This window comes from Oncorhynchus kisutch, linkage group LG1, assembly GCF_002021735.2.
Source record: "Oncorhynchus kisutch isolate 150728-3 linkage group LG1, Okis_V2, whole genome shotgun sequence".
Classification (NCBI taxonomy): Eukaryota; Metazoa; Chordata; class Actinopteri; order Salmoniformes; family Salmonidae; genus Oncorhynchus; species Oncorhynchus kisutch.
In genome coordinates this window covers 62838786-62862690 of record NC_034174.2, presented here as the reverse complement: position 1 = coordinate 62862690, position 23905 = coordinate 62838786, and the positions used below count along the sequence as shown (strand labels likewise).

The window sequence follows — 23905 nt, the reverse complement described above, 5'->3', positions numbered from 1 at the left end:
GCAGATGTTCTGACTTTATGCACTGCACTCTTTGAGAGAGGTAGTTAGCAAACCAGGCCAAAGACCCCTCATGGTCTACCGTGAAAAAAAAAAGAAGATTTGGCCAAGTCAATAAATTGCTTAGAATCAAGTGCAATGGCGACATCATCATCATCACGACATCATTGCGGTGACACATCCATAACCTGAGCAGAAACCAAATTGCACACCAGAGAAAATACTATAGACATTATTATTGGTAATTCTGTCACCATAGTTTTGTTGGAGAATAGCCTGTAGGCTAAGTAAATGATTTGTATCGGTTATTATTATTTATTTAATTCCAATTAAACCTAGGTTTTTAAGAAAAGCATTTTATTTGATCTGTATTTTTTTGTGTGCCTACATCTCTGTCATAAGGCTTATAACACTGTTATGGCCAAGTCAGGGCAAAGAGCTATGAACAGGCAGTCTATGGATGATGGACACAAGAGTAATCAAAAAACGCTATTTAGGCCTAGGTAAAATAACACACGCTACTCAGGCTGCATAGTCGACTCATGTAGCCCAGTCTCTTGACGTGGTTGCATGCACTTTCTAGGCAAGAGAATAGTTCAGGGTTGAATAGAACCCGAGACAATGCAAGGGAACTCTGATGTGCTTGCTTTCACGCTCCTTGTTTCCTGTCCGCGTGGTTTGTGTTGGCTGCATGTTTCCGTGGCAGCGACAAAGTAGCTCGTCGTTGCATTGAGTGAGAAACGACAGTCAAAGGGAGAGCCCGTAGCGTTTGCTTACATTTTTTCACATCCTAAGAGAGGACACCGCAACATAAAGCTAAGCCTTATTAAAGGAGACTGGTATGTGTAGGAACACAGAAGCGTGAGGAACAGCACATTTTCGCCTAGTAGCCTAAGCAAGGACATACTTGACCCTCGCTTCTTTTTTTGTTGTATAGATAAACCTCGTTTTTTTGTTTGTTTTGGTTTGAGAAAGCTGCAGTTTAAGCAATTTCACCGTTTTGTTACCGCCCACTCCTGAAAGCAACATCTGGTTGGCAGATTTTCAATCGAATCTCATGTATTTCGGTGAGGGCATATCCTAGTTAGGTCCTGTTTTATGCTTTTCTTTTACCCACGTCCTGTCCCAAATAAAAAAGGAGCGGCTAGTTTTTGAACGCTGCTCGTGAGAAATTCCTAGTTAAGATTCCATTCGTTCCGATGTGACAAGACAACTCACAGTGGTCATCTGTTTTCAAGGCAATCCACATGCATTTCCAAATTCTGCGTTTTTATTAGCTAAAGCTTTGGCGGTCATACATTGTTAGACAGGCTACATTGTAAACAAAGAAGAAGAAGAGACTTATCAAAGATGTTGCTTAAGGAGTACAGGATATGCATGCCGCTGACTGTTGAGGAGGTAAGTGTATAAACATTTTTGTCTAACATTGTAACGTTAGCATGTAGTTATCTATCATTGCAATTGTTTGATGATGTTTAATATTTATTTTGACTTAATGCGATATTGTCAAACAACATGCAATTTGACTGTCAGCTAACTTTCTCGTGTGAGAAAATAACAGATGGGAAGGGCAGGGTGTAACATTTTAGAAAATATATATGTTTTGTCTTACAGTAAGCCCGCCTAACCGATCCACCCATAGCCTTTATCGTCAGTCTATTTGAAAGTAAATTCCATGTCCATATGTCATAGGTGCCATGTGTGATGAACACCCACAAATATCTTCTTATTAGACGACACCTGAGAAAAACGATAGCCTTTAAATTCATCACTTATAATCTGCGATGAACATATAAACACCTACTTGTGTTTTCAGCAATCCAAAGGCAATTGACTCAAACTTTATATTAAATAGTATATGAGTTTTGAGAGACGACTGTTATTTGTCAATAGCTTTGATACTGTACCACTGGATGGGGCTGTTGTAACTACCGTTTTATAGCGTATAGTAATATGTGGTGAATTAAAATCAATAAATCAAGAATGATGACACTGTAATATTGCACCATAATCTTATAGGCCACTGTTATGAACATTCTTAATAATAGGTTGCTATCATTTGTGAACTATTTTGTAGGCCTAATGCTGTTTTAGGTTGCTGGTCTAGAATCATTCTGCTCCTCCCCGAGCACTGTTTGGTGCACAATGCTCGTCTTTATTCAAAGGAATGAGCAGCACCTCCCCTAAGAATCTGTTCAGTTACACTTAATTCTCAGCCAGTCATCCCTGCATGCTTGTAGGTCTTGGTGACAAGGGGGAATCATTCTTCTCTGATCAGTCAATGTGCCAGTTTGCCCTCCACCCCCACCGTTCCCGAGATAATATAGTTCTAGGCCTGCATAGCTGTCATGCCCGTGAGGTCTTCAATGTAAATTGTGGTCATAACACCTTATGTTGTTGTCACTCATGTTGATTGCATTTCTGCATTCCTCCTGCCTTCATCATTGCCACATTGTCCGTTAGAAATGCTTGAGTGTTGTTCGGTTTTCTTAGTACACTGCTATTCCATTGCCTTTTTAGTTCAACACAATACAAGCCTCCGGTCTTTTCAGAATTACAACCCAATGGAACTCGGGCCTCATAAAAAAAAATGTACTTTCAATAAACTCCCTCAACATTTAATTACGAGTATCAGCCAAAACACTTTATTTGGTATCAGCAGTTTCATAACAGAAGGACAGGTTCATAGGTTCATTGACTGAGGGCTCAATTTCTCAGTTTGGCGTTAAGCAAGACTTTGTCTTCCAGCATGGGTTCAAATCAGCACCCACTTAGTCATTTCAACAGTCACTTTGACCTAGAGTATGGTCAAAGTTAAGACAGTGACTGAATCGTTTTTTGTGTGTGTGTGTGAGTCTGGGAAGAGATTAAAAAGATAGGTTTGTGTGTTTTCTCTTCAATGATCTATTTATTACATCAGACACTAATAGCTTGCTAACTAATGTGCAAAATAGTGTCACTGAAGGCACTCAAGGTATGAAGGAGTACCTATTCCTAATAGGCCATTAGGATACGGAGCAGCACAACCGCAAGGTGTAAAAAAGTAACATATTCTTTATACTTGCTTCTGAACTTTGTGTGTATGGCTCAACTAACATTGAGCCTGTACTATGATATGTAAGGGCAGAGATAATATAAAGAGAGAGCTATCTTTGTCTCTTGAAGTTTTCTTGCCCCAGAGTCAACACATGTGAAGGAGTCATTGGAAGGGCACATAACGTTGTCAACAATGACAGTTGGCACCCATTGTTACTACCATTCAGTTCTCACCTTGGCATCAAGAAGATTGCTTTCTTTCCTTCTCTCATTCAAATAAAATGCGCTTATCGTGACTGCATTGAGTTTGGAGTCGTCCGTGTCCCTGATAACATGAATGGCTGCTTCCTGACCGGGGGAGGGGTGTATTCGCTTGGGGAGGAAGTGTCTTCAGGCCAGATATCTTCTCCGGCCAAGTCTGTTTTGTCTGAAAACCCCAGGGTTAATGAAGTGTGTGTGTGGGGGGGGGGGGGGGGGGGGGACGACGACGACGACGACATGCGAGATCACCCCTCTCTTTGCATTGTCTCTTTCTGGGAAGTGATTGGCCAGCCTCTGGCCTCTAGTGACATGTTACCTCAGCATAGTGCAAATGGTAACACTGGAAATGTGACAAATTATTATTGTTGAATTTTACAACTTGTTTTTACAGCATGTTTCAATTCACGAAAGCATGTATGTTCATGTGTTACTACTGTGGGTTGAAAATGTTTGGATAACATATAAGAAAAGTTCTGTGAACCCCAACTCCTATCTTATCCCCCATACCAATCAGATCCTGTCATCCATAGACACATATCTTGGATCAGCTTACCCACCCCAAATCCTAACTTTAACCATTAGGGAGGAAATGCAAAATTGACCTTGGCTCATATTCTAGGCCGTTCACGTCATGCTTTGCCATTTCCCATAGTAATTTATCAGCAACCACGCCTGTTTATTCCAGTCAGAGGATGGAATAGTGATTCATTTCAGAGAACACAGACCGACTAATGAACTATCTCTCAAGGTGTCACTCCTCCCATCTAGTTCCTACAGATCTGTTGGCATTTAAAAGGGTGATGATTCATTCATCATTATTACCTAGGGCAACACACCTGCTTTTCACCATTACTCAACACTTGCTAATGTTGCAGATATATGATACTTGTGGGTGTATGATCTTAGGCATTTAGGCAAAATTCACCAAACGGTGTCTCTTATTTCCTTAATCATTAGGAAATAAGATTAACTGACCTCAGAGCAGTGTCTAGGGCCAACTTCCACCTATGCCAGAAACCTGTTTCCTTTACCCTGAACAGTGATTCAGGATCATGGACAGCTTTAGAAAGACATGCTATGCATCCCAAACAGTATAGGAAATAGGATGCCATTTGTGATGCATCCGCAGTGAATCATTCAAACACACCTTGTGACCTCATAACAGCCTGTTTCCTCTCCCGTTGTGAAGGTTTTAAAATAGCCGAGATGCAGTTTTCTCTATCCATTTCGGGGGGGGTGAAAAATTAAATACGTTTTGCCGTGCTTGAAATTTCTCTGCTTTCCAGCTTCGGCAATAACTGAAGGGATTATAGCGCTGGTCTGACGGAAAAGCTTATAATCCTCACTAATGCTAAGGCTGTGGATGGTATTCATTGCAACAACAAAAAATAGAATCCAATTCCTTTTTCTGGTTTTGGGACATAAGCTCGTATTCAGGACCATCTGCGTGAGTAGATGTGAGTAAAGCCCAAAGGTGTAACAACTGTCTATTTCTACCCCCAACTGTCTATTTCTTCCCCCAACTGTCTATTTCTTCCCCCAACTGTCTATTTCTTCCCCCAACTGTCTATTTCTACCCCCAACTGTCTATTTCTTCCCCCAACTGTCTATTTCTTCCCCCAACTGTCTATTTCTACCCCCAAATGTCTATTTCTACCCCCAAATGTCTATTTCTACCCCCAAATGTCTATTTCTACCCCCAACTGTCTATTTCTACCCCCAAATGTCTATTTCTACCCCCAACTGTCTATTTCTACTCTCTGGCAGAGAAGGTTATTTCAGGTCGTGGACTATATCTGTTGGAATTTGAATATGGATGGCTGCTAGCCATCACAGGGAATGTACTCTCTAGAAGTGGATTATAGAAGCTTATTTGTTTTTGTGTATGTTATGTTAGTTGATGTGATATTCCCGAAACGGTGATATAGAACGCATCTGTGCCTGTCAATTAGCAAAGGCAATTGTAATGTTGATGAAATTCTCTGCTGACCCTTTGAGAGGTCATCTGTCTTTCTGCTTTAGTGGCACACACACGCACGCGTTCACAATCGCTCACTCCGTCAGTGTTGTGGGTAGGGCTGTGTGATCAAACATCATCCACGCCTGTTAGCTTGTCTTCTGACGATTCATCATTAGCAGTCATTTATGCAAAGTGATTTACAGTTCACACATTAAGTAAATATGTGACCCATGTGGGAATCAAACCTCGTAACTTCTGGAAGAGCTACAGTCCAACCTTCAGAGCCAACAGAACCAATGCATTCCCGCTATGCCCTAATGAACATGACCCTGGCTTCATTTAAACTAACATCCCCTGAAATTAGCAAGGGAATTTCAGCTGGCTCCCAGTCGGTGTGTCAAACGCTGCTCTCTGTGCCCCATCTGCTGTCTACGTTGAGTTAATCAGTCGCTCCTTTATCTGCCGTCTGAATTGGGATTTAGCCTCCCTCTCGGCAAGCTGCTGCATTTACCTGATTGCGGTCTTGTCCCAGTCTGGCGTAGAATACTACTCCTCTGGGCATTGCCAATCAGCCCTGAGCTGATAACTAGCCACCACCGTTGCGGTAATGTGAAACAAGTGTTATGTGTTCCATTGGTGCAATGTTACTGAACAAATTAAAAAGGAGTGTATTGTAGGCATACAGTATTTTTATACAGTTACCTCAAGGGACTACTTTGTCCAATGAGGCCCATGAGGGGGGAGGGTTTAATGTCTGGAAAGTAGTTCCGTGTCCTCAAGTTGCCTCATCATGATGTGTCTCCCTCCACATCAAGTTTCTGTAAAGACTTTGTTCAACTTCCTTTAAAGGCTCGTTAACTCGATGGCTTGCCATTGTTAGATCCCCCAGCCTGTTTCCATGACGCCGGGAGTTCATTTCACATCTCGCTGCGATGTTGCCGCTCCAAAGAGGCAAACAATAATAGAAACAGACATGAGGAGAGAGAGAGAGAGAGCGAGACGGAGATAAGGAGACAATGGTCGACAGAGAGCGACAGCGAGAGGCAGAGAGAGAGAGGATCGTATTGAAATGGAAGTCAGTCTCTTTCATGGCTGTCGTCAGTTTACGGCACAAACTTGAAAAATATTATTCCCGTGGGTGTTTACTTTCAGGGTGAGATGAGAATAGCGATATTGTGAACATCACAAGGTGTTGTCAAGCGTGTTCAGAAGTTTGAGAACCCCCCCCCCCCCCACTACTCAAAATAGGTTGTCTGTCTTTCTCACCTTTATTTAACCAAGTAGGAAGTTGAGAACAAGTTCTCATTTACAACTGTGACCTGGAGAAGATAAAGCAAAGCAGTGCGACAAAAACAACAATACAGAGTTACACATAAACAAACGTACACAATAGAAAAATCTATGTACAGTGTGTGCAAATGTACAAACGTAGAAGAGTAAGGAGGTAGGAAATAAATAGGCCATAGAGGTGAAATAATTACAATTTAGCATTAACACTGGAGTGATAGATGTGCAGATGATGATGTGCACATAGAGATATTGGGGTGCAAAAAAGCAATAGGATAAATAATATGGGGATGAGGTAGTTGGGTGTGCTAGTTACAGATTGGCTGTGTACAGGTACAGTGATCGGTAAGCTGCTCTGATTGCTGATGCTTAAAGTTAGAGATGGAGATATAAGACTCCAGCTTCAGTGATTTTTGCTATTCGTTCCAGTCATTGGCAGCAGAGAACTGGAAGGAAAGGTGGCCAAAGGAAGTGTTGGCTTTGCAGTGAAATATACCTGCTGGAGTGCGTGCTCCAGGTGGGTGTTGCTATGGTAACCAATGGGCTGAGATAAGGCGGGGCTTTACCTAGAAAATACTTATAGATGACCTGGAGCCAGTGGGTTTTGTGACAAATATGTAGTGAGGGCCAGCCAACGAGAGTATACAGTTCACAGTGGTGGGTAGTATATTGGGCTTTGGTGACAAAACGGATGGCACTGTGATAGATATCGTAGCTGAATCATAATTAGCTGGGTAACATACAGTGCCTTGCGAAAGTATTCGGCCCCCTTGAACTTTGCGAATACTTTCGCAAGGCACTGTAGATGTTTTATTTTCATAACATGCTTGTGAGATACTTGTCATTAGAATGTTTCCCCTTTGGACTATAGGGTTGGCAGTTTGCAGTTATCCCTTCTCAGCTAGGGCTTAGTCACTTGGGGCCCAGAGAGGGGAGAAGTCAGGCTTGTCTTCATATGTGAATGTATCTGTTAAACCATGTGGTGCTATGCAGAATATCAGAAGGGGAGGAGGACAGAATGGAACATTGTCTTCTTATGGGAATGTGTCTGTAACTATTCCTAAACCATGTGAAGGGATGGAGTGAGTAATGGGGAACCAGTTAGTTATCTCCACAATGTCTGTACGCCAGTCACTCCCTCCTTTTCTCATTGGTGGGAGGAGTATGGCAGTGTCTGAAACCATTGTATGTCCACTCTGATGTTGCCCTTCTCTTGACCTAGTATATGACCTAGAGGCTCACTCCCCTCCGTGAGTTTGTCCACGAGGGGGTGTATTTGAGATGGGAGTATCTAGAATTGACCATTGATATATGCCATTGGATGAGGTAATGTTTTGGTACTATGAAGTACCAAGAACGAGATTAGAACCTCGTTTAGGAGACCAAACTGAACAATAATTTATAGTGAATGCTGTCTGGCTATGGGATACTCCTCTCTCAAGTAAAAGTATTTCTTTGTGAACAGTTCCTATTATCTGTGGTTTGTCATGTCGACTAGGGGGTGGATCTTTGCTATAAAAGATCTCAGTTGCCATTATGTTGACCACTCTCAACTTTTCATTAGAGCTACTGAAATGTTGAAAGTCAAATGCTATTGCAAAAGCTCATATTATTAAATTATTAAGTTTAAGTATAACTCTGACTGGTGTGTGGTTTGTAACTCTCATCATTTAGTACAGGAAATTACCACGACATAGACTACATCCAGTTTGCTGAGTAGAGTGTGGGGGCTATTTTGTAAATGACATCACCGAAGTCAAGGATCGGTAGGATAGTCAGTTTTACGAGGGTATGTTTGGCAGCATGGGCGAAGGAAGCTTTGTTGCAAAATAGGAAGCCAATTCTAGATATACATTTGGATTGGAGATGCTTAATGTGAGTCTAGAAGGAGAGTTTACAGTACAACCAGACACCTAGGTAGTTGTCCACATATTCTAGATCAGAACCGTCCAGAGTAGTGATGCTAGTCGGACGGGAGGGTGCGGGCAGCAATCGGTTGAAGAGCATGCACTTAGTTTTACCAGCATTTAAAAGCAGTGTGTCCTGAGGCTGTGTGTATAAAGCATCCCAGAGTAGGAAAACTGATGGTCATTTCCATGTAAAAGGATCCATGACCACCAACCAGTTTATAGGACCACATCAAATTTGGTGTCAAATGAAAGCTACAAGTCTATATTTTTTGGAAAGAAAGGTATAGATATATTTTTCAACCATTTTTCATTCCTGAAAATGTGGAATAAGCAAAGACTTCTGGTCACACAGATGGAAAAAGGGTCTTAAAAGACTTATACTAGATGAAGTCTTAAGGTATACTGAATAAAAATATGAACGCAACATGCAAAAATTTCAAAGGTTTTACTGAGTTACAGTTCATAGAAGGAAATCAGTCAATTGAAATACACGCATTAGGCCTTAATCTATGGATTTCACATGACTGGGTAGGGGTGCAGCCATGGGTGGGCCTGGGAGGGCATAGGCCCACCCACTGGGGAGCCGGGCCCAGACAATCAGAATTATTATTTTTCCCCACAAAGGGGCTTTATTACAGACAGAAATAATCCTCAGCACCCCCCCTCCCCCTCCTCAGACGATCCCGATGGTGAAGAAGCCAGATGTGGAAGTCCTGGGCTGGCGTGGTTAAATGTGGTCTGTGTTTGTGAAGCAGGTTGGATGTACTGCCAAATATTCCAATTCTTATTAAATTCTCTGTTGGAGATTCCTGCAGTCAGTATGCCAATTGCATGCTCCCCAAAAACTTGAGACATCTGTGGCGTATTGTTGTTACAAAACTGCACATTTTAGAGTGGCCTTTTATTGTCCCCAGCACACGGTGCACCTATGTAATGATCATGCTGTTTCATCAGCTTCTTGATATGCCAGACCTGTCAGGTGGATTAATTATCTTGGCAAAGGAGAAATGCTCACTAACAGGGATGTAAACAAATTTGTGGACAAAATCTGAGAGAAATAAGCTTTTTGTGAGTATGGAACATTTCTGGGATCTTTTATTTCAGCTCATGTTCTGTTTTTATATTTTTGTTCTGTATAGAAATACATCAAAACTCAATAATGTTGATAAAGGCCCCTGCCAACATTTTATATTTAATTTTGCAGAAATAGTTTGCTTTCTGTAAGTTGGAGAAATATTGCCTAGTGTCTTGTCATTCGTTTACCAAAAACCCACACATCTTTAAGATATTTTCTAATCCTTCTCCCTCATGAGGAGGGAGGATGATGAAAGTTCACAGAAGTAACAAGGAAAGGTAGACCTACCCATTAATTATAGTGTTATATACTGATATAATTATGTCTATGAATTATTAAGTGTTTAAAACGCATCACTCCAAATCGGTAACAGTGAACGAAAATCTGTAACAGAATGACTGCAATTGAATTAGCCACAATGGAGAAATCATAGTCGTCACAAACCACAGTTGCAGTAGAGTACAGTAGAGCAAGTAGAGTACAGTAGAGTCGTTTTGTAGAGGTGTGGGAGGCTGCCACACTGGGTGCCTGGAGAGATGTTCTTGTGGAACGATAAGTGCATTTCTCAAGGGCACAATGACAGGCAATGGCATCTAGGATTTGAACTGGCAAACCATTCGGTTGCTGGCTCGCCTCTCTAACCGCTAGGCTACCTGCTGCCCCCTGTACTGGGCTGTGCGGAACTGTACCCCCCTGTGCTCTACTGTGCTGTACTGTGAAGTCCAAACTTGTGAAACATAGACGTCTATGATTGGTACAGATTTGGTCTTGTCTGAACCAAACAAATTTGGACTTGTTTGGGTCAGAGCTCATTAGAATAAGGATGATATTGCATTTTTCTACCTTTTGTGTACATAATTAGGATACATCACCATGAAGAGAGTGACATTCATAATTATGCATTTCTGTTTAGTACAGATCAAGGACCCATGATGTCATTCTGTTACCGGGTGTTGATCCACTTCACTGACTGTAGTTCAACTCAAGTCATAGCGGACACCACATTCTGCAGACATCTTTGAATCTTAATTCAAAGTAGATATTTAACAGAGTTTTTGGAAAACGTGGTCACACAAAAAAGGGAGATTTTGTGTTTTATTGACATTTTCAGTGGCAATTGTTAAAAGTAGACTTCTGCATATAAGTGTTCAACTTTGTAATCAATGGTGTTTCCTTGACATACATTTTAAAGTGAAAAAGTGAGTTTCAGCATCACTCCGTTACCATGGAATTTCCCTGATTTTAAGATCAGTTTAGCCTTTTAGATCATAATGAATAAGATTAAATGGACAGGGAGGGACCTGATCCTAGATTAGCACTCCTACTCTGAGACGCTTGACACATACAGCGCCTGGTTTGAAATAGTCCATTAATAGTTAATTGTGGATATTCAATGTTGTGTTGATGAGGAAATGGACCTAACATTTTTCCATGGGTGGATCGGTGCAAGACACAGTTGTCATCTGGTGTAGATGACAGTGTTGTGATTTGATAAGATGGCATTTGTTGCAATTTGCTGCTCCAGCAGAAGTACCATCATGGCTTTTGATAGACCGTTATCCACGGATGAGGCCTCCTCTCATTTCCTCGATGGTGTGTGTGAGCGTAGCCTACGGAAGGCTGTTCCATAACCCCACTGCAACATGAGTTCTTCACGTATTGCTGACAGTCACTCTCTCTTCCTTGGACAGAAGCCATTTCAATTAACTGGAGAGTGAACACACGCACACACACACACACACACACGCATACTATCACGAATGTATGAAATCTGTACACATGTGAATGCACGAGTGGCCATACTATAACATAGCAGACACACTACACACACACATGTGCACACACACACACATTCCATAACCCAACTGAAACGTGAGATCATCACGCATTGCTGACAGTCACTCTCTCTTCCTTGTACAGAAGCCATTTAAATTAACTGGAGAGCGAACACACTATCACACACACACACTCTCTCACACACACCCTCTCTCACACACACCCTCTCTCACACACACCCTCTCTCACACACACACACACACACACACACACACACACACACACACACACACACACACACACACACACACACACACACACACACACACACACACACACACACACACACACACATATGTTTGTACTTCAGTTTATTTACTAAATACTTTCTTAACACTTATTTTTCTTAAACCTGCCTTGTTGGTTAAGGGATTGTAAGTAAGCTTTTCACTGTAAGGTTGTATTCGGCGCATGTGACAAATCCGATTTGATTTGATTCTCACAGATGCACATTCTTGTGGTTTCCCTACTCTGCACATTCATCCTACAGTAGCTGTGGTCTGTCTTTAGCATTTCCCTACTCTGTCCATTCATCCTACAGTAGCTGTGGTCTGTCTTTAGCGTTTCCCTACTCTGCCCATACATCCTACAGTAGCTGTGGTCTGTCTTTAGCGTTTCCCTACTCTGCCCATTCATCCTACAGTAGCTGTGGTCTGTCTTTAGCGTTTCCCTACTCTGCCCATACATCCTACAGTAGCTGTGGTCTGTCTTTAGTGTTTCCCTACTCTGCCCATACATCCTACAGTAGCTGTGGTCTGTCTTTAGCGTTTCCCTACTCTGCCCATACATCCTACAGTAGCTGTGGTCTGTCTTTAGCGTTTCCCTACTCTGCCCATACATCCTACAGTAGCTGTGGTCTGTCTTTAGCGTTTCCCTACTCTGCCCATACATCCTACAGTAGCTGTGGTCTGTCTTTAGCGTTTCCCTACTCTGCCCATACATCCTACAGTAGCTGTGGTCTGTCTTTAGCGTTTCCCTACTCTGCCCATACATCCTACAGTAGCTGTGGTCTGTCTTTAGCGTTTCCATTACAGGTCTCCCTTTCACTCCCGCAGCCTTTCCTGTCAGACTTTCATATAAAAATGACTTTATTATCAACCCCAATACAAAACATCACATCATTCACATTTATAATTCAGCACTCTTGTATTGCCTAAAGACAATCAAGCAGCCAACCAAGTTGTTATTTTACTTGACCTTAAATCACAGTCCACTTTGACGAGCCATCTGATTTCCTATTAAATGGGTCATACCATGCCCAATTTCATTATTTGTGCACCATGGTGAATTTTAACTGCCAACTTTCCCTAATGAATTATTGAGAAGAGTTTATAGGGGAGCTGGGAACTGAACAAGTAAACACACAGACACACAGACACACACCCCACACACACACACACACACACACACACACACACACACACACACACACACACACACACACACACACACACACACACACACACACACACACACACACACACACACACACACACACACACACACACACACACACACACACACAGGCTGAATCTGTTGCTTTGGGATTGAAATGAATAGAATATGAGAAGACAAATGTATAAACATGTCCTCGTTCTGAGAAATGTTGGCCCCAACCCGTAGCCATTGGCAGTGTAATTACAGTCGGGTTAAAGCCACATCTTCAAAGAGTATTTTGGACAGGAGGGATGGGCCCTTTGGCTTGATGAGTTTTGATGAGTTTTGCCATTGTTGCCTCTCTGTTCTCTTGTTTTTGTTCTTGTTCTCTCTCTGTGTCTGTCTGTCTCTTCTGGCTCATTTCTCCTTTTCTCCCTGTCTTTCTCTGCTTTTCTTTTCGGGCTGACCCCATTTAGTCCATTTGTTTTGGTCGATATGCTGATGGTCGACCAAGATGTAAAAAGAATTGGCACGCTAGACGCCTGTCTGATTCGCGCCTATCTAATGATTTGCGCCTATCTAGTGAACTAATCCATTGCGGAGGCCGAGACTAATCCGTGGAGATTGCACAGTCCAAGAAGGAGTGGAATGTGGCTGTTAGGCACAATGCATCTCTCTCTCCAGGATGCGCTCTCTCCCGCCAATTTGGGCACATACATTGTTTCATAACTTTATTGTGTGAATTGTTTGATTGTTCGTGTCTATCAATTCCCCATTACATATATCGCCAGTATTTTTTTAAACATTTAAGTTAACCTTTTATTTAACTTAGACAAGTCAGTTATGAACAAATTCTTATTTACAATGACTGTCTACCTCGGCCAAACCCAGACGACGCTGGGACAATTGTGCGCCGCCCTATGGGACTCCGAATCACAGCCGGATGTGATACAGCCTGGAATCGAACCAGTGACTGTAGTGATGCCACTTGCACAGAGATGCAGCGCCTTAGACCATTGCGCCACTTGGGAGCCCAGTAGTACATTTACCGTTAATTCATATAATTTCTAATCTAAAATATTTGTTTGGTTATGGTAATTTAATTTAATACATTCAATATATTATTATTCCAGTCTTTTACCGTTATCATCGGAGTGGACACGTTGTTTGCAGAGTGCCCAACCTATGCTACACTTGTGAGAAACGTTTTGGTTTATGTCAATCCATTTACGAGTATTGTCAATTCGGTCATTGTCTTTTGTTTGTAGTGCTCATATCAATGTTGAGTAAGGACACACACATGATTACTTATAGAAGTAGGACTATAGGCTACCTGGCCTGCACGCAAATGTAGGCATATAAATATGCCCATATGGGGATCTGATAGTATTTCTGGTAAAACAGACTCTGCACCACCAGTAATGAGAAGTGGAGCTTCTCCAAGTAATGTTTTCTTCATCTCAAACAACACGCAAACAGAGTCTGTTTTTACCTCCGTTGAGAATGACAATAGATCCTCAATGTATTTGAAAAATCTTTCCAGCTCTTTCCCTTTTGATAACCACTCTGAGTGAAAGGGAAAAAATGTCATGCTCTGATCTAGTGGAAACGTCATAAAATACCTGATGATCTCACATCTCTTGCACAAATAGCCAACAGCTGTGTATGTCCTGAGCTCATTGGCATGGGAAACTCTGAGGGCCCAGAATATTTTATGCAATGTTGCAAGTTTGCTAGAAGAGCTTCAGGCTGGACCCAAGTTGAGTTAATAGTTAATACAATGTTTAAAGTTTATTGCAGACAACTGGCCGTATGTTGCCAATGTAATTTTTATTGGATATTTATTTTTCTCGTGGTATTTTTTACCTGCAGGCTGCAATGTTTTTATTTGTTGCCTTTTTGTAGGCTATTTTTGCATAGTTGGCAAAGGTAATAGAAGTGTACTTTTTAGGTTTGTATCATTTAGATTTGGATAGAATTTTGATTAACCACAGCACAATAATCTTGAGATATGAAGACATTGTTATAAAATAAATAAAACTGTTCCACGAAAATGTGCATATGAAAACCATAACTGGCACGCAGATCGGTAGAAATGGGAAGATAAATTCCCATTCCACATGAGAAAGGTTTCAGACTCCTCGTGTAGCCTATTACAGGCAACTTCAGGAGAGTGATGGCAGAATCTGCCGAAGCCAGCAGGGGCGGAAGGAGGATGGTCGGGTCAGGTTGTTTCTTTTTCTTTTTTCTGGTTATCTTGATCTCTGGGTCCCTCTTGAGTCATGTGTGTTTTATTTCATCACACAGTGAGCTTAACATCAGACAAGCTCAATGCATATAGTTGATTTTATTAAACAGACGACTTCTGGTCGACCAATATTATTTTTATTCGGTGACATCCCTATTTTCTTTTCCCTATCACCCACTTTCTATCACACATCTCTCTTTTTGCTTTTTCTCTCACACACTTTCTACATCACATCTCTCGTCTTTCTTATTCTCTCTCTCTCTCTCTCTCGCTTTCTCTCACTCACTTCCCCATCTCTCCCTCCACCTGAGCTTTGTTACCCTCTCCATATCCATTGTCCCCTTCCTGTGTCCCAATCACACACATACACACAAGGTGATCCATGGCTCCAGAGAGGCTGAATCCCCAAGGCTTGGTTTGGAGGACTGCTCTCCTGCTGCTGTATTGTCCTGGTTAAGCTTCTCCCCACCGTTGCTCGAGGACTGTACTTGTATCTAGACCTAAGGACAGAGGGGTTATTGTTCCCCAGCTCTGGTGGAACTCAGCCCAGACCCCCCCCCCCCCCCCCCGTCCTCTGGATCTTAAAGGCTAAACCCTTTAGAGTCAAGCACGGGGCTGTGTATTGTCATCGAGGCATCTTCTGGGAGATAGCCTCGCTACCCTTTCCCGTGTCGGGCTTTCATCGTGCGCGCGTGTGGTGTGTGTAAGCTTTGTCACAGTCATCCAGTGTTTCGACCTTCAGTTGGGGGGCGGTGAGAAATTGTTATCACGCTGCCCACTTGAACGAAACGAAACTTGGCGTAGACTGTAGCATAATACCACCATTATTCAACAACAAATGTCACATTGATCATTCTATTGCCTCAGAGTCAACCCGAACCCATGCTTGGTCTTCTCTTCTATTTTGACACAGTGTCGACGTCAGGCTACTTGTTATGGAGTGAAGGCTACTGACTCCATTTGGTCCCCTGTTCTATCATCACCTTTATTACCCAGTCGATTTAAAATCCCGTGGTGATGGGTGTTTTGAAAGTGAAATGGGCGTGTGTTCCCCAGACTTAATGGGATTGAGAGAATCGTTGGTGTTTTTGTAAGCCTCGCGGGTAGCTGTTGGTCTCTAGTTTAACCTGTGGAGGGAGGGAGAGAGCGCGAGGTAGAGGGGAGGGGGATTGGTTGCCTGCTTTTCAGCTACCCTCTGTGGCTTTTCCTGCTTTCTAAACTCTCTGTCGAGAGAGGAAAAGAGATGGAGGGATTTAAGCAGATGGTCTCTAGTCTATAGAGAGACTGACAGAAGAAGGGAGGACGAGAGGGGGAGGGACAGAGAGAGAGATTTTTGCAGATGCTGTCATAAATGTCGATTTACACAGAGAGAGAGAAAAGGAGAGAGAGAAAGAGAGAAAAAGAGGGTGAGAGAGAGAGGAAGATGCAGAGAATAAGCAGCAGTAAAAGGAGGTATTGAGCCCCAGAGCTTGGAGTGGAATGTTTGACGTATTCACCTGCCCACAGGCCCCATATCAGCTGTAAAGAACATCATCTGGCCTCTCTAGCAGCAGATGGGTCTGGCAGAGTGGCCATTAAACCAAATTGAAGCATAATTGCGAGAATGTTTCTCTGCCCTCCGCTAGTGTGATGTTAACAACTGTAATGGACTCTGAGACAGTCTGTGTTTGCGTGCGCCTGTGCAGGTTTGGGCCCTGGTCAAAAGTAGTACACTATATGGGGAAAAGGGTACTGTTTGGGTCTCAGTCACGCACACACAAACGTATGAACACGCATACACACACATGACATGCTACTTTGATATTTTTATTTAACCTTTATTTAACCAGGCAAGTCAGTTAAGAACACATTCTTATTTTCAATGACGGCCTGGGAACAGTGGGTTAACTGCCTGTTCAGGGGCAGAACGACAGATTTGTACCTTGTCAGCTCAGGGGTTTGAACTCACAACCTTCCGGTTACTAGTCCAACGCACTAACCACTAGGCTACCCTGCCGCTTCAAACCAATATGTACAGTTGAAGTCAGAAGTTTACATACACTTATGTTGGAGTCATTAAAACTGGTTTTTGAACCACTCCACAAATGTATTGTTAACAAACTATAGTTTTGACAAGTCGGTTAGGATATCTACTTTGTGCCTGAGACAAGTAATTTTTCCAACAATTGTTTACAGACAGATTATTACACTGAAAATTCACTGTATCACAATTCCAGTGGGTCTGAAGTTCACATAGACTAAGTTGACTTTGCCATTAAACAGCTTGGAAAATTCCATAAAATTATGTAATGGCTTTAGAAGCTTCTGATAGGCTAATTGAGATCATTTGAGTCAATTGGAGGTGTACCTGTGGATGTATTTCAAGGCCTACCTTCAAACTCAGTGCCTCTTTGCTTGACATCATGGGGAAATCAAAAGGAATCAGCCAAGACCTCAGAACTTTTTTGTAGTCCTCCACAAGTCTGGTTCATCCTTGGGAGCAATTTCCAAATGCCTGAAGGTACCACGTTCATCTGTACAAACATAGTACGCGAGTATAAACACCATGGGACCACACAGCCGTCATACCGCTCAGGAAGGAGACGCGTTCTGTCTCCTAGAGATGAACGGACTTTGGTGCGAAAAGTGCAAATCAATCTCAGAACAACAAAGGACCTTGTGAAGATGCTGGAGGAAACAGGTACAAAAGTATCTATATCCACAGTAAAACGAGTCCTATATCGACATAACATGAAAGGCCGCTCAGCAAGGAAGAACCCACTGCTCCAATACCGCCATAAAAAGCCTGACTACGGTTTTCAACTGCACATGGGGACGAAGATCGTACTCTTTTGGAGAAATGTCCTCTGGTCTGATGAAACAAAAATAGAACTGTTTGGCCATAATTATCATCGTTGTGTTTGGAGGAGAAAGGGGGAGGCTTGCGAGCCGAAGATCACCATCCCCACCGTGAAACACAGGGGTTGGCAGCATCATGTTGTTGGGGGTGCTTTGCTGCAGGAGGGACTGGTGCACTTCACAAAATGCAGAAGGAAAATTATGTGGATATATTGAAGCAACATCTCAAGACATCAAGTTAAAGCTTGGTCGCAAATGGGTCTTCAAAATGGACAATGACCCCAAGCATACTTCCAAAGTTGTGGCAAAATAGCTTAAGGACAACAAAGCCAAGATATTGTAGTGGCCATCACAAAGCCCTTGACCTCAATCCTATAGAAAATTTGTGCGCAGATCTGAAAAAGTGTGTGCGAGCAAGGAGGCCTACAAACCTGACTCAGTTACTCCTGCTCTGTCAGGAGGAATGGGCCAAAATTTACCCAACTTATTGTGGGAAGCTTGTGGAAGGCTACCTGAAACGTTTGACCCAAGTTAAACAATTGAAAGGCAATGCTACCAAATCCTAATTGAGTGTATTTAAACCTCTGACCCACTGGGAATGTGATTAAAGAAATCAAAGCTGAAATAAATCATTCTCTCTACTATTATTCTGATATTTCACATTCTTAAAATAAAGGGGTGATCCTAACTGACCTAAGATAGGGAATTTTTATTAGGATTTAATGTCAGGAATTGTGAAAAACTCAGTTTAAATGTATTTGGCAAATGTAAACTTCCAATTTCAACTGTAGGTGCATTTGGACAGCAACATTAGGTCAACCCACACCACAGACAGACGGGCTATAGATAGCTACTGTCTATGTTGCCTGGATCTGTTACCATCATTGCCGTTTCTATGGCAACCATCGGCCGTTTATCCATTCCAAGAGTAGATGATAGGATTACACAGTTGATCATTTAAGACCATTTCAGGGCTGTCAAATAATGAGATATTTAATAGTCTTACATTCCCCAAAGGCCAGGATTTAGTAGGGAGCTCTACTCTCCAGTGGGGAGACTTGGATACAGAGTGTAATCCAACACTGTACCAGGTGGATCTTGGTAGAGAACAGTGTTACTTATGGGTAAATTGTTGTTCACATACAGAGTTTTTGGCTCCTTCCACTCACATTCTACAAAATATACATTTGTAAAAAATAAAAATAAAATGTATGTATTTGTCAGTATCCCCAAATACCCCATATGCTATCCAGTTTCATGATTGCCCCATGTGTATGTGTGCTTTTTAAATAAAACAGTACAATTTAGTTGAATTGTTTCATTAACTTCATCCGTTTGTGTTTGCTCTACGGGATGTTAGCGATAATATCATACTGCTAGCACTATGATTCCCTTTCCTTCCAAGAAAAGTCCTTCCTAGAAAAGTCCTTGCATTTCGATTACAGTTCCATTCCTTTCAAGCGACTGTAATCCCACAGTACCCCAGAGGTTGATGGGTAAAATGGACATTGCCACTGCAATCCCAAGTCCCTGGTTGGCTGGAGTCGTTGCCGTGTCCTGGACCCCTCTCCTGATAGGAGGGCATGTATAGGAGCTTGTTAGTGCCACTGCCTGCCTTCACAGCAGGGGCCAGCGAACCATGTGTGTGTGTGTGTGTGTGTGTGTGTGTGTGTGTGTGTGTGTGTGTGTGTGTGTGTGTGTGTGTGTGTGTGTGTGTGTGTGTCGTCACCCAGTCCCTAATGTCTTTGACAGCCAAGTGGTAGATTTTAGCTTCATATCTTACACCTGAACTGCTACTGCAAGTAGTCCATGATGGAGGTCCTGAGAATGAAATGCATCCATGCCACATCTCATCCTTTAAAATAAAAAAATCGTATAACATTTGAACAGTGAATGTTACGTAAAAAATGCTCCCAGTCCCAAATGTAGGCTACTTTGTCACAAACAAAAAACATGACTGAGATTGGTTAGGACTAGAAATCTACAATTTCATATTCCAATTCATAGTCAACCCCTCATCTCCTAAAATAATGCACACTAGCTTTCTGAACAGACGGGAGCTACAGGGGACCACTCCCACTTGTGCTTTTCAGTCAGGCTTCCTACAGAGAAATCAAGCCAAATTGAGTCTTACAATAACGTCAAAAGGAAAAAAGTTATGCCTTTTGCTCTCGCTCTCGCCCACCTACTGTGTAGCAATTAGCGTCACAGCAGTGGTACATTTATTTAGTGCGCCGCTACAAAGCCGCCCAAAGCTCAATCGGTAAACAACTTTTGAGGACATGAGCAGTTGATGTGCTTGGATGTTTGTTGGCTCTGGGGGTAGTTTGTCAGGATAAATATTTCCATTAGTCAGCTTATGGATGTCCTGATTTGTTCGCGGCAAAGATTGATGTATTTCGCTACACCGCCAAGCGTTGATGTGATCGACGCTTGGAAGGACATTTGATACAGACTGGAAGGAGAATTGGAAATGAATGGGAAAAATTCGCAGGCACTGACTAAAATGATTACATTAGACAGTCCCTATCTTTCCCATTCATTTGTGATTGAAACATATAGCTCGATATACATATGGCTGAGACATGGACTCATCTCAATATAACCACCATTTAAGGTCTGGGCACGTTTGTCAAACGTTGATTTTGGAGTGAACTATCCCTTTTGACTTAGCTGTGGTTCATTAGCTGTGGTTCATTCAACTTAGGAGCGTTAACAACATCATCATCTTCCTACATCCGCCCTGTCAGCCTCCTCAAATGGAGCTAATAGACTGTTAGTCTTAATTACTGCATAGCCAGGGTCACTGCATAGCCGGTGTGTGTGTGTGTGTGTGGTGTGCTCTCCCCTTAAGTGTCTGTGTGCTTGTGTATGTGTGCATGTTTTCATGCTTGTCGGTCCATGTCCTCTCTGGCTGACTCAGCTGAATCCTTGTCTGATTGGGAGTGTGATTTAGAGGATTAGGGAGTGAAAACGCCTGCTAAGATTTATCGTCTGGGAGGGAAGCAGAGAGCAAGGGAACAGTGCCTGTTTATTTATTCAGAAAAGAGGGGGATAGAGGTCTCGCTAAGAAAGGTTAACTGTAAACTCTGGAGTGATCCTCTCCTTTAGAATAGTAAGGAAGTATTTGTTTTGTATTTTGCACTTTATTAGGATCCCCGATCCTTTCGAAAGCAGCAGCTACTCTTTGTGGGACAAAACACGAAACATGACATAATACAGAACGTTAATAGACGACAACAGTACAGGGACAGAACTACATCAGTTTAAAAATGGCACACGCGTAGCTTCGATATCAATACAGACACACAAACTATCTAGGTCAAATAGGGGAGAGGCATTGTGCCACGAGGTGTTGTTTTATCGTTTCTGTGAAACCCAGGATTACTGTTCATTTGCGCAATATGAGCTGAAAGGGGGACTTGTCCGAGCCAGAACGGCCAATAGGACTGGAGCATTTCTCCTGTTTCTGTAGCACGAGGCAGCTTGGTGTACAAGTCCAACCCCTGGATGCTGGTCCTGAGTACAGTCCATTTAAAAAGAGCACAGTCTTCTATTGAGAACGGTTGTGTGATAAATGTTTCAAGTCCTTGATTGGTTCAATGAGGTGCCATTCCAAAGTCTTTACAAAACCTTAATAAAGGCTACCTTTATATAAAGTGGTACCCAATTGTCTCAAGTACTGACTGAGGCAGTTACTTTCTGGTGGCTTAGCTTTGAAATGGGACGGTCAATGTCATTCCCCTGAAAGGCTTGGTGACCAGGTTCCCATGGTAATGAAGCCCCCAAAAAAGTGGCTTGGGTGAATGTTTCCAGGAATTGGTCTATGTACAGCGTGCATTTCAAAGACATAATCAACTTTGCGTGAGTGTGCATGCGTGCATGTTTCTGACGAATGTGGAAGGGGGCTGACGTTGTCCTATCTGGACACGCTTGTTTGGGTTTGATGGATCCTTGTTGGTTCGTGGAGGAAGGGTGTGTAGGCAGGAACACACACTGTAGGGGAGAAGGTAAGAAGTGGTAAGAAAGTTAAGTCCAAAAAACAGATTTAAGATTGTTATATGCTTCAGTTGGGTTCTCTATTTGCTTCAATATGAGGTCCTAAAGCCAACATGAAAGTGCATCCTTGTAGATGTGTGGGATCATATATAGTCAGAGTGTTTGCCTTGTGCAAAGCCACTGTGCAAAGTTGTCATTAAGGCAAAGGGTGGCTAGTTTAAAGAATCTAAAATCTCAAATATATTTTGGTTTGACTTTTTTGGTTACTACATGATTCCATATGTGTTATTTCATAGTGTTGACGTCTTCACTATTATTCCACAATGTAGAAAATAGTCAAAATAAAGAAAAACCATTGAATGAGTAGATGTGTCCAAACTTTTGACTGGTACTGTAGATATCTTTGTTAGAAAGAAAACTATATTTCCCTTGACGGAGTGATGCTGATTGTAAAAAAACAAAATGGCTCAACTTACCCCACTCTCCCCTACTGTAGAACATGCCTGGGGTGTCTATTAATCCATCCCACTTGAGTCAGTTCAGACCAGATGAACTGAACTGCAGTACATCAGACAGGAGAAGAAGACTTGAATCGGTATTAGTAAACTTAGTAACTGACAAACTGGTCAGCATACAATAGGCCTATCCCATCCACTGGTAGGTCCCAGTCTGTATAGAAGGTCAGAAGCAAAGAGGGAGCCTTAGCATTACCCAGATGGCATTGGGCCTAGATTGTGCTTCCCATTGAGCCTCTCGTTGAGGCTTTTTACAAAGCTAATGAATGAAGATCCCCTATTAGTATGATGTGTGTATCATGGCTTGTTAGGAGTGAATGAGACCATGGATGACAGGAGGTGTGGGTTGGTTGATTAGTTGGTGGGCAGCTTTGAGTGGAATCATGATTGACAGGTAGAACATGCTTGGGTAGAACATGCTCATTAAAACCCAAACCCAATTAACACCCAATTCATTCGGTCAGTCTAATTCAGGACACATGCACGTACGCACATGCATACACTTGCTCGCTCGTACACACACGCACACACACACACACACACACACACACACACACACACACACACACACACACACACACACACACACACACACACACACACACACACACACACACACACACTCGCAGACAAGAGAGACAATGGCCCGGGCTGACAACATTGGGGTTAGAGAGTTTGACCTCTTAACTCTCTACGGCCCTGGAAAGGCAAACAGGTGCCACAACTGCTTAAATAGACTGCGAGAGGTCATCAATGAGGAGCATTCAACTCAAATTAGAGTCACCCTCGCAATAACCTCACACAATAGGGCCGCTTCAGACTGGGCTGGAGAAGAGACAAGGGGACATAATGCCAGACAGGACAGGCAGCCTAAGTAGACTGACTTATCGTACCGACTAACAGGCAGAAACACACACAGACAGACACCCACCAGACATACGGGACGGTGATGACGGTGATGATTGTGACGTGGATGGGTTGTAGTTATAGAGTAAAGATTGTTGCCCTCACATGTTTTTTTTTATGTGGTCACTGATATTGTTTGAGCAGAGGTTGAACGTGCCTCAGCAAACCTGCTCTTAACTCCGTCTGAGATCACAGTGAATGGCCAAAGACGACAGTTAAAAACTCTTGTTGCTGATATCTCGGTCTTTAGACTTTCAAACCCACTGGATTAGTTACCTCATTCCAGTTGACCTCAGGTAAACGCACGAGCACTCTCACGCTATCTCTCTCACACACCCGCACGCACACTCACTCACTCACTCACTCACACTCTCTCACACACACACACGCACTCTCTCACACACACACACTCACTCACTCTCTCACACAGTCACACACACTGATAAGACTGTAATCTGTGGTGTGCGGTTCCCTGCTCGATAGCATTTGAGATCCAAATCACTCGACAAACATTCACAGAGCTACGGGAAAAGACCTCAATGCTTTGTGACGCACAAGTTAAGCCTTCTAAAGCGCCTCTCAGCTCCTCTCTCTACGTGGGCCGTCTTGATTTGAGCTGCTTTGTGTTCCGATTCCGATTTACTGCTGTCTGTATGTATA

General features: G+C 42.6%; 1 protein-coding gene across 2 annotated transcripts in view; it reads left to right on the top strand.

Moving 5' to 3' along the window:
- Window positions 1-476: 476 nt before the first annotated feature.
- The window catches only part of LOC109889588 (cytoplasmic phosphatidylinositol transfer protein 1), an 82102-nt gene continuing 58673 nt past the window's right edge, over window positions 477-23905 (top strand). For both annotated transcript variants that reach the window (XM_020481137.2, XM_020481146.2), the window contains exon 1: window positions 477-1395. In XM_020481137.2, coding sequence (XP_020336726.1) covers window positions 1348-1395 — 48 coding nt within the window. In that variant the 5' untranslated portion in view covers window positions 477-1347. The remainder of the gene's footprint in view (window positions 1396-23905) is intronic.